General features: G+C 57.4%; 1 protein-coding gene across 2 annotated transcripts; it reads left to right on the top strand.

Moving 5' to 3' along the window:
* The first annotated feature begins 4,810 nt into the window (after positions 1-4,810).
* TMEM59L (transmembrane protein 59 like) lies at positions 4,811-9,878 on the top strand. 2 transcript variants are annotated; one of them, NM_001243817.2, is made up of 8 exons: positions 4,811-5,058; positions 5,911-6,067; positions 6,157-6,266; positions 7,420-7,572; positions 8,154-8,256; positions 8,648-8,765; positions 8,866-8,983; positions 9,254-9,878. In NM_001243817.2, exons 1-8 carry the CDS (start codon positions 4,897-4,899, stop codon positions 9,380-9,382), a joined length of 1,050 nt encoding a protein of 349 aa, NP_001230746.1. In that variant the 5' UTR covers positions 4,811-4,896; the 3' UTR covers positions 9,383-9,878. The 2 variants fall into 2 exon arrangements, with proteins under 2 accessions (NP_001230746.1, XP_084865143.1); XM_085009017.1 differs by lacking the exon at positions 7,420-7,572 and having other exon boundaries at positions 4,840-5,058.
* Positions 9,879-11,376: the final 1,498 nt, after the last annotated feature.

Raw genomic sequence — 11,376 nt, 5'->3', positions numbered from 1 at the left:
GGATCCTGGCCCCTAAGGCCCGGGTGGAGGGGGAGCCCGAAATGAGAGTTCCGGGGCCGCCTCCAGCCCCGCGGTTTGAGTCGCAGCGCCGCCCCCAGTCGCGTGCCCTCAGAGGGGAAGGGCTCTAACCCCCTCTTCCAGGGGTTCCCTTAGAGGCCTGGACCTTCCCTCTAGGTTCCTAACTGGCCAAGGCGGTAAAAGTGTCCAAGGAGGGCTCAGGAGTTCTCACCTCCTTTGCTCAAGGCTACTCCTTAGGTCCCCAACTCAGATCTCAGACTGTCAGAAAAGAGATTGAAGGATGGAATCCAGAGTGAATCCCCCCACCCCCGCCCGGTTCTCAATTCTGGATGGGTTTGTGAAGAAGAGCATAAAGCCCTGGCATGGTGCAGCGCCCTTCGCTGGGGCAGACTAGGCCTCTCTGCCTCAGTTTCCTCCTCAGCACGGCGAACGACTCCTAGCCAGCCTGAGGGTTCCTGTGGGAAGGTGCGACACAGCAGAAGGCTCCACAGTCTAAGCAATAGCGCCTGGCACTGGGGGCACATTCTTTTGGAGCCTCAGTTTGTCATCTCTGAAAAATGGGACCATAGTCACACCTGCCAGAGTGTTAAGGGGAGGTGGCGGGTTTTGTCTGAAATTGTTTTTCCAGGATATACACCCCTCCTCTCCTACAACCTCTGCCCTGCAATGTTTGCCTCACCCCTAGGGCACTTCAGGCTTCTGGGGTGATATCCCACCTCCCCACCCAGTCTCTGATCCTCCCCAAGTCATTCCCCACTCTCCCCATCCAACCAGGTGCTCAGACCAGAGACCTGGAGGTGCGCGTGACAACTCTCTCCTTCGCTCATCCCCCATGTCCAATCCATCAGCAAATCCTGCTGGCTCTGATTCCAAAGTACATCCCCGTTCTGAGATTCGGACCCCCTTTCCCCATCCCATCTGGGTCTAGGCCCCATCATCTCTGTCTGGGATGCTGCCCAGCCTCCTCCTGGGCTTTCCCAGTAAACCCTCCAGCCCTCTTCTGCACAGCAGGCAGACGGAGCTTCTAAAAGAAGCAAAGCAGGTCTTCACTGCCCTGCCACCCTCTCCCCCCTCCTTTTCTCCACTATCATCATCCTCTTCCTTCCTCTTCCTCACTCCACTCCAGCTGCTGCAGCCCCATTTTCCCCAAATACACTTGGCTTGTTATCATTACAGGATTTGGTATGTTTGCTGTTCCCTCTGCAGGGATGCAGTTCCCCCCAATCCCCCCTACACACCCAGCTAGCACTTTTTCCATCAGGTCACAGGTCAAGTGTTCTCAGAGGGTCACCCACTCTCCTTCCTAGGCACCCTCCATCCCCTTCCACTTTTTCAATTGTCTTCGTAACACAGTTCTTCAAACATCATCTTTCTCTTGAGACATCTTTAGATCATGAGCACCCTGAGAGCCATAAGGACCCCATGCTGGGCCCAGTGTCATTAGCAGGAGAAGAGCTCAGTAAACATTTGCAAAATAAAAAGATGGAGAATCCCAGTCCTTCTGAGTAGCAAGAAAACTCAGTCCCAGTGAATAATGGCATCTGGGGTCCCACCCAGGCCTTGACTTGCTGTGTGACCCAAGCTGGTAGTACCCTTCTCTGGTCCTTTACCTGTAGAAGGCTATGGATTGTTTGCCCAGCCCCACCCTGGAGCATGCCCTCTGCCTCCTGGGTGACCTCTACCTACTACCTTTGACTTTAAGGAATGAAACTTGAACTTTAGGTGCACTCTTCCCTGCCCTTGGTCCTCCAGGTGCCTTCCTTAACCCCTTCCTCCTCAGCCCCACCACCTCTTTGTGCAGGAAGGGGAACCAGCGTTGATGGAACTTCAGGCAAATATTGACCCAAGTCCTTGACAGTGGCTAGGAATGTACTGGGGGTACAGATGGAGGGAGGGGCTCCTCCTTAGTCTTTACACCTAAGGATTTACGTCATCATCGGGCAGGGGGGTGGGGGAGACCCTCCAGCTCAACTCCCTGCATAATTCTGGGGAGGAAACCAGGGAGAGGTGGTGGTAACAGCACCATCAGGTCCCATGTGAAGAGGGCACAGAGCTGCCTCTCCCATGCTGAGACCCCCATGGTCAGGGCTCTTCAGTATGGGATTAGCTGCCTTGTGTTCCAGGCCAGTGTTCCCAAGAAGCGGGGACAGTGAGGGTCTGGACATGAGCTTGGGGCAACAGAAAACCCAGGTTCAGGACCTGTGTGCAGGAGAAGGTAGGGCTTTATCATTTCTACCCCAGAGGATGAGCCTGGAGAGCTGGGATGCCTGGGTCTCAAGCTTTGTGCAGTCTGTACTTTAAAAATCCAGATCCCATATGAATTGGAGGTGAGATCTCAGGAGTGCAGAGGTGCCCATGTCCAAGTCAGGGCCAGTGTTCACAAGGTCACAGAGGCCTAAGTTCCCTACCCTTCCGCACCCTGGAGAAGAACTTCAGAAGTCTGGATTCCCCAGGAGGAGCCAGTTATATTGGGGGTGACAGATGTGCCCTTTCCCCTCCCCCCACCCACTGTTAGCAAAGCGCCGGGGCCGTGATGCCCTGCCTGCTCCCCAGCCTGTACCCGGCTTGGCGGTGGGGGTCAGCAGGGTCGTGGCGAGGGCGGCAAGGGACAAAGGGTGCTTGTCCGATGCCCGCGCTGACCTCGGCCGCCGCTTCCCGGACGCCTGGCCCGCCTCTGATTCACGCCCAGGAGGGCCGCAGCGCCCCACCTCCGCCCCCCGCACCCCCCCCCCCCGCCGCCCCGGCCGGGCCGCCCCGGGGGGTAGGAAGTGGGGGGGGGCGAGGGGCGGCGCCGAGTCAACTTTCCCTCTTAAGCCCCGAAGGAATGTCGGCGGATTTCCTGAAACCCGACCCCGGCCGCCCGCCGGCCCGCCGCCCCTCACCTGGACCTGCTCCCTCGGGAATGGCAGGAGGGGCGCGGGGGCTCACCTGGGGGGCCAGGGTCAAGTCCTCCTTCCGCTCCCGCCCCAGGCGGCCTCTTGCAGCGGAAAGGGGGGGTGGATGGGAGGCAATCAAACCCTCTCACTCCTCTCTTGCGACCTAGACCAGCGCCCGAACTCCCCCAACCTCAGTTTCCCCTTTAGCTTTTAAAGGGGAGCGGGTGTCCTTCCTTCCTGTTGCGCTTTAAGAGAAGCTTCTGAAGCCCGATTCTCCTGACGCCCCACCTTCCAGTCTTGTCAGAGGTCTGCTCGTCTCTTTTTGCTTCCCTTGTTTGCCATCTGGGCCGGCCGCCTTTGCCACCCTGAGCCTCAATTTCCTCATCTATAAATTAGGACAACCTACCAGTCCCTCCTTATAGGGTTTTTGCAAGAAAATGCTTGGGAAGTGTTTTGTTTGGAATGAATGAGAACAGTAATTGTGGAAGGCTTCAGTGCGCGGGGCTCTGGAATTGACATGTGTGGGCTTGAATTCTTGGCTCTGCCTGGATGTCCTGGGAACTAAGTTTCCCACCTGTGAAATGGGGTACAGTATTGGTCAAAACCAATGGCTATTTCCCAAGGCGCAGGCCTGGCGAGCGGTGGTTTATATGTGGGGTTCCCTGGCTCTCCCGCAAACCACAGACTGGAAGCCTTCCCCTCTCGGTTGCGGCAGCTCAGCCCGGGAGGGGCGGGGCGGGACGGGGGAGGGGCCGCACGGGGATCCAGATGTTCAGGGTCCGCCAGGCACAGCCGCGCCTGATTAAGCCACGTGGGGGCTGGCCGAGGCCGCTAAGATGAAAGAGCGGCGGCCGGCCAGGGGAGGTGGCGGGGGGCGCGCCAGCACCCCCCCCCCGCGTCCCCTCCTCCTCGTCCGGAACCTGCGGCGCCCTCTGACCCGCCGACCCCGCGTGGCTGCCGAACGGGTCTGCTGGGGCGGAGCGTGGATGGGAGTTGCGCAGGCGGCAGGCACCTGTGCAGGGCAAGCCAGCGATGGAGAGAGTGTCACTTTTGCAAGGACTCAGGCTTAAAGGGGCGCCCCTACTAACATGCATGCAGGAGAGGAAGCTAGGGGGAATCTCCTAACCCCAGATTCATAGGGCTGCACTGTGTCACCTTGGAGTGCGCAGTTGTGGAATCCAGAAGTGTTCCTGTTTGCCCCAAGTTTTCCCACGAGAATTAGAAATTTTAACAGCACTCAATCGTCCCTATCACCACTTCTGCGCCCCCTCCCACTCAGCCCCAGGCCGAGGGAACCCCACTCGGGGGGCCAGATCCCTTGGGTCTGTGGATCAGGGCTGGGCCAGTGGGAGGAGAGGCTGGGGTAACCCTGGAGGGCCTGGGAGAGCTTCCTAAAGGAGGCAAACTGCACACAAGGTACCCCCTCTCCGATCTGCGTATCAGAGGAGTTGATGCCACAGATCTTTCCGAAGGCCTTCTTTAATCCAGCCCTGAAACCCTCAGGACCCTCCACCTCCACTCTGGCGGGGCTCGGGCCAGCCCCACCGCCCTGCTGTTTTCTTTTCCAACAATCTCGTCCCCTCTTCGGGCCCTCGCTGTTCTGCGTCGATTGCCCTTCTCGCGGGGCCAGCTCTAATATCGCCTACTCCTAGAGGCCTTCCTTGATTTCCCCTGGCGAATAGATCTCTCTCCCATCCTATCACCCTATGTTTCCTTTTGGCCCCTAGCGATGGCTGAGATCCCCTCGTCCCTGGATGCGAGGGAGGTGTTATGACACTCTGGAGATGGGACAGACGGCAGGGGCCACGATCCACCTGCCTCGCCCTGCTAGCACCCAGACAGTGCCGCAGCGCTGCTCCCGCGCCCATTCTCCGCATCCTCCACCCCCCCTTCCCAGGCTGCCTCGCTCGGGTGACGTCAGCGACCCAATCCCCGCTGCCGCCGCATCCTCTGTGCCTGCCAGGAGCCGGCGTCCCCCGCGTTCCTTGCGCCCGGCCTGGCCATGGCTTCGGTCGTACTGATGCCGCTCCTGCTGCTGCTGCTGCAGCCTCCACCCGCCACCCCCGCGCCGCCTGTTCGCGACCCCTTCGCCCTGCAGCTCGGGGACACGCAGAGCTGCCAGCTGCGGTGCCGAGACCGCTACCCTAGTCCGCAGCCGGCTCAGGTGAAGCGCATGCGGCTCCAGCGAGAGGATCCGCGATCTCTCCGATGGGGGAGGGGTTAAGGATGCGGTTTCCTCCTTGGGGAGCGGGAGACAGGGGTTCCTCGGAGGGGGAAGGGGTCAGAGAAGAGGGGTTTTCCAATGGGGATGAGTCCCTCTGGTGGGGGAAGGGCTGGGGTTCATTCGAAGTGGCTGGGGGTCCTGCAGGGGGGAGGGGCAGTGGGGTGCCTCTGATACGGGAGGGTTTAGGGATGCGGGTCCTTCTGATGAATTCGGGGTTGTGGAAGACCCTCTAAGCCTGGATGCCACCTCCCGGTCTCTGGCTGTACTGTGCTGCGCAAGGACCCTCGCGGCGCCCAACCCCCACCTCCCTCAGGCCTGACAGTCCCCTTCTCCTCCCCCTCTACCCAAGCAGCTTCTACATCCTCCACCCTACCCCCCTCAGTTACCAGTACCCCTCCCAAGTCAGATCCCAATTTTCCCAGGCCTGAAGGATGACAAAATCTCCTCTGAGCACCCCCCACCCCCAGGCCTGACAATCCCTCCTCATTGAAGCCTTTGGGGGAGGAGGGAACAATTTCCCTCCCTCTTACTCAATTTTCCAACCTTTACCCAAACCCAATGATGACTTCCATTGTTTATTCCCCTTCCCAAGCCCCCCTCCCTCTCTCCTCCTCAGAGTTAAGAGGCCCTACTATTATTCTTAGCCTTCTCACCAACCTCACCCCAAATCTCCCTAGATTTGGGGGGGCATCAAATCTTTTATCTCCCCCCAAGAGCTTCCAGTGCTGATCTCCTGCTGCTCTTCCCCCTCCCCACCCCCGCTGGGGCTAAGCCCCACATCTCCGCTTTCAGGAGCTGGAGGAGGACCCCACTGAGTCCCCGCATGTGAATGCGTATGATAGGGCCGTGCTGATCAGTGCTTGTGAACGAGGCTGCCGCCTCTTCTCCATCTGCCGCTTCGTGGCCAGGAGCTCCAAGCCCAATGCCACCCAAGCAGAGTGTGAAGCAGGTGAGGGCTGGCTGGGTGAGCCAGAGTGGGGAGAGGTGGCCTGGGAAGGGCTGCCCCCACCCCTAGTCACCCCCTCCTGCTCCCTGCAGCCTGTGTGGAGGCTTATGTGAAGGAGACGGAGCAGCAGGCCTGCAGCGAGGGCTGCTGGAGCCAGAACCCACAGCTGGAACCTGAGCCTGAGCTGGAGCCGGAGCAGAAGGTGGGCACCCTCCCACCTGTGGCCCCAGGCGCATCCCACCTCTCCTCTGCCCCCCAAAATCTGTACTCATATGCGGAGTCCCCCAAGCTCTCCATTCCATTCCGGGCCTACTGGGTGTCTCTGATTAAGCTATATCATGTCTCAAACCTCAATCATCATCTCCATGATGTGAGAAATCCTCCCTCCTCCCACCCCCACCATAACAGCCACTGTTTACAGCATTTACCAAGCATTTGTCCTGATCCAGGCCTGACCTCGGTCTGTTCCAAATTCCTTGTGCCACCCGGAGGCACCTGAGACAGTGTCACCCCCATTGCTTGCCCACAGAGCAACTGGCCAAGGTCACAGTTAGGGCTGTGCAGAGGTGAGATTTAAAGTCAGTGCCACCAGGACTTGTGGTGACCACCCCTCACCTCACTTGTGTTTAGTGGCACCAGAGCTGACTGTTGAGCAACCTTCATGCCAGTTCCTGGCCATTTTCCTTGCGATGAACAGGGAGCTTCTGTCATCTGGGGTGGGGGGCTCAGGACAGAGGTTCGGGGAAGAACAGCCTCCCAAGCACACACATAACACCCCCCTCCACCCCAGGGAGAGACAATAACTGCTCACCTGTCATAGTCTGGGAGTGAGTCTAGACCACACTGCATCAGGGGAAACCGAGGCAGAGGAAATCCTTCATCATGGCCAGAAACCCATGTGCTGGGATTCCCCAGAAAGACCTTTCCTCTCTTCCCTCATTTTCCTTCACCCTCTCCAGGCTTTCACTGTTCATACAAGCACAGTGCTCTGTCATTTCTTCCTATTCCGAGTTCTCTTCTGATGCTGTCAAAATAAGAGCAATGATGATGGTGAACATTTCTAATAAGAGCAGCTACTACCTATTAGGCACTTGTGCCATTGTCTACTTGAAATCTCATAGCAACCCCATGAAGGAATAGAATCACCCCATTTTGGGGCTCAGAGGGCAATCCACTTTCCCAAGGGCACACCAAGCCAGCCAAATGCAGTGCTGAGGTCTGGATTCTTTGTATGAAGTCCTTTTGCCCCAAACCACTTACTGGATTTTGATCCCAGTGACTTCTCCCAGATCCCCTCCCATTGGTTAATGTCCTACGTTGATGACATTTCTGTGCCTTGGGCCTCCCCTTGGCAGAGAAAGGTCCTGGAAGCTCCGAGTGGGGCCCTCTCGCTCCTGGACTTGTTTTCCACCCTCTGCAATGACCTTGTCAACTCGGCTCAGGGCTTCGTCTCCTCTACCTGGACATACTACCTGCAGACTGACAATGGGAAGGTGGTGGTATTCCAGGTGAGGGCTCTGGCAGGGGCCATACCAGAGTAGTGGTTGGGTGGTCAGGGTAGGAAGGCGGGATGTGTTGTTTCTTGGCTCAGGGGATGCCAAGTCCACAGGTAAGCAAATTTCAGGGACAGTTGGATCCAGAAATTCAGTGTCTTCCTCTATCCCTTGACTCTGCAGTCCTTTGAGGTGGCTTCATTCCCAAGCAAGCACTTTCCTCCTCACAGCATGGTGGATGCCTGAGGCTCTAGGTTACAACCTCTCTCAAGGTTTTGACTAAGCTGATTGGCCCTGGCTGGCCATGTGATGACCTTTCAGCTAATCCTTGTGATTCTTTTGGCTTGCCCTGGATCATGTCCCTACTTTAGGAGCTGGAGGATGGGGTCAAGAAAATCAGGGCCACACAATGGCAGGGAACTGCATCTGCACTGTTTCATGGCTCCACAGAGGGTGTCTTCTCTCTCCCCAGTGGACCTAGGTACCAGCTGAGCATGGGACAATGTAACCCACATGGGGGCACAGAGAGGTGCTTGCTAGGGCCAAGGTGGTGCCTTTCTAAAAGACTTCTCTGTGCTGTCTTATTCCTGGTCCAGACCCAGCCTGTAGTAGAGAGCCTGGGGCACGAGGGGACCCGTCTGCAGCGAGTAGAGGTGACCTGGCGGGGATCCCACCCTGAGGCCTTGGAGGTGCATGTTGGTAAGGTCCAAACCTAGACCAGTGTTCCTGCCACAGGTGCTCCACTGCCACAAAGGGTCCTCCTGGCAAACAAATCCTTGAGGATTGGGATTTCCATTTCTCAACTCCTGGGGCTCCATGGTCCATCTCCCAAGTTTCCATAGGCCATCTCCCCAGGTTCTGTGGTCCATCTCCCAGGGTTCCATGGTCCATCCCCCAGGGTCTGTGATCCATCTCCCCAGGTTCCATGGTCCATCTCCCAGGGTTCCATGGTCCACCTTTCAGGGTTTTGATCTATTCCAGGACCCCATGCCCCATTGTCCCAGGTCCTGGCCTCCTTTCTTCTTTCCATGGCTTCTGTCACCTCTTGGCAAAAGTCTGGAGGCTGCTGAGAGGTGACCTGTTCTCTCAGACCCCGTAGGCCCCTTGGACAAGGTAAGGAAGGCCAAGATTCGAGTCAAGACCAGCAGCAAAGCCAAGATTGAGTCTGATGAGCTTCAGGACAATGACTTCCTCAGTTGCATGTCCCGGTGGGTGGCAGAACACTGGAGGTGGGGTGGAGGTGGGGCCGGAGGGGAGGGGCTCTCTGACCCCACCAGGGCCGCTGAGCAAGCCTGCTGGGTGGGGCAGGCGCTCCGGGCTTCCTCGCTGGATCCTGGCCTGCTGCCTCTTCCTCTCTGTGCTGGTGATGCTGTGGCTGAGCTGCTCCACTCTGGTGACTGCACCCGGCCAGCACCTCAAGTTCCAGGTGGGTGAGGCCAGCGGGCAGGGCCAGGAGCATGGGGGGAGAACTGTTCCCTCATCTGAATAGGGCCACCCCTTCTCCCATGGAGCCAGGGACCCCGATTGGCTGAGTGACCATAGGCAAGTTTCTTCACTCCCATGTGAAAATGCAGGAAAACAACGCCCATTCTTAGTAGGGGAGACCTGAGATCAGGGGTGGGAAGTAGGTTTGCCTGCGTGGGGTGGGGTTGGCAGGGAGACTCATAGCCCTCCCTCCCTCTTCCTCCCCCTGCAGCCCCTGACTCTGGAGCAGCACAAGGGCTTTATGGTAGAGCCAGACTGGCCTCTGTACCCTCCCCCATCTCACGCCTTTGCAGACAGCCCCCCACCCTACAAGCTGAAGCTGGACCTGACCAAGCTGTAGGCCTCCATTGCCAAGTACAAGGGCTCCTCGGGCCTTCCTTGCCCTTTGCCTAAGAGGCCAGGTCAGGGTGGGACCATCCTTGGGCTCCTCCTTCCCCCTTATTCTCCTTCTCTCTCAAGCCCTGCCCCTCACCCCCTGGGTCCTGGGGTTGCCATGCCCCTGCTGGGAGGGGGGGAATCTGACTCTGGTTCCTCCCTGCCCCCCATCCCCAGAGCGTGTTACTTTTGTCTTTTATTGTGTAGTTTCTTGAGTATTTGAACCCCAGTTCTGTGCTGCCTTCCTTCTTCCTCTCTCCCCTCTCTGGGGGGCTGAGGTCACAGGGGAGCCACCTTGTGTTAGGGCTTCCCCTTTTCTCTCTACCCCATCTCTGGAGATCTAGCTCCCTGAGAGGAAGCCCCCTGAGGGAGGAGGTGGTGGGTAGCTCCATACTGGGAAGGCAGATAAGGCTGGAATTGCAGCATGGGGGTCAGGAGGAATAAACCGTGTATATAAGAAATGCCTTCGACTGAGCCTGCTTCTGTTGGTCTTTCCGTCTGTCCCTTGGGGAGTGGCTTGAACATGGCCATGACCCCTGCCCACGAGGCCCCTTCTGAGACAGGGGTAGGAGGGGAACCCTGGGAACTCCTCATGGCTTGAGTAGTGTGAACCAGCTGCCATCTGGAACGACAGCTTCTCTGCTACTCAGCCCATGTCATGTTCCTAATGAGGGGTGTCTCTGAAAAAGTGTCTTGTGCCACCTGCCTGGCCCAGGTGGGTCGGGGCCACTTCTTGGGCCCCCCAGTCCCTCCTGTGAAGTGGACAGGTCACATCTTGAAAAGGATATTGGTTAATTTTGTTGCCACGTGGCTTCCATCCCCCTTTCTTTGGGGGATGGATCTCTGCCCCATTGGAGGTGGGAGGCAGGCTCAGGACACTGGTCATGGGTTCTGCCCCCCTTCCCTACCCAAGGGGTCCAGAGTTGGTGTTCTTTCCCCACACTTTTCATTTGAGAAGAGCCTTGCAGGATGGGAGCAAGAGGCCCTGATGAGGCCACAGCCATGGCATTCCTTCCTCCTTGTCTATTCTGTAGCCTCCCCAAGATCCTCCCAATAAATCTTTTGATTAAGTCAGCTGTAGTTGCTTCTGTTGCTGGCAACCCCAAGAATAGTTTGGGATGAGTGGCATGGCGGTCAATGGCCATGGTTTCCAAGGGCTGATGGAGGCCTGTGAGTGATGGGCAGGTAGTGGGGGGAAGGTGAGTTGGAGAGAGCTGAGTAGGGCTAGTTATCTACCTGTCCACACTTCACCCTGCCCTGTGTGCTGGGAGGTTGATTCACATTCACGTGGGCCCTCAGCCTTTTGCTAGAGTCAGCCAGGGGGGCCACCAGCAGGAGGTGGAAGGAAGAAGGGGTGAGAAGATGAGGGTTTTTCCTCTCCACATTTCCCGCCTTGCATCCCCCAACCCAAGGCCGTGGTTTCAGCAAGTGAGCCATCTGCCTGGGCATGTTAACAGCTCCTCACTGTTGTCCATTCTGTGTGCTGTACCACCCTATGTCAGTTACCCAGCCCTGCCACATCTTTGCAAATATCCCCTTTTTACCACTCTCTCTCTCTCTTTTTTTCTTTCTTTCCATTTTTGGCTGCCCCGTGGCATATGGAGCACCTTAGCCAGGGATAAGATCCAAGCCACAGTTGCAACCAAAGCCACAGCTGCAACCTAAGCCACAGCTGTGGCAACGCTGGATCTTTAAGCTACTGTGTCCAGCTGGGGATCAAACCCATGTCCCCGTGCTCCCAAGATACTGCCAATCCCATCTTGCCACAGCAGGAGCTCTTTTTTTTTTTTTTTTTTTTTTTTTTGTCTTTTGTCTTTTTGTCTTTTGTTGTTGTTGCTATTTCTTGGGCCGCTCCCGCAGCATATGGAGGTTCCCAGGCCAGGGGTTGAATCGGAGCTGTAGCTACCGGCCTACGCCAGAGCCACAGCAACACGGGATCCGAGCCGTGTCTGCAACCTA

This window comes from Sus scrofa, chromosome 2 (assembly GCF_054392235.1).
Source record: "Sus scrofa isolate SSC_HxYL_T2T_F1_AM1 chromosome 2, Sscrofa_HxYL_maternal_Yorkshire_Landrace_v2.0, whole genome shotgun sequence".
NCBI classification, from domain to species: Eukaryota; Metazoa; Chordata; class Mammalia; order Artiodactyla; family Suidae; genus Sus; species Sus scrofa.
The sequence above is the reverse complement of the archived record's forward strand: the minus strand, read 5'-3'. Positions and strand labels throughout refer to the sequence as shown.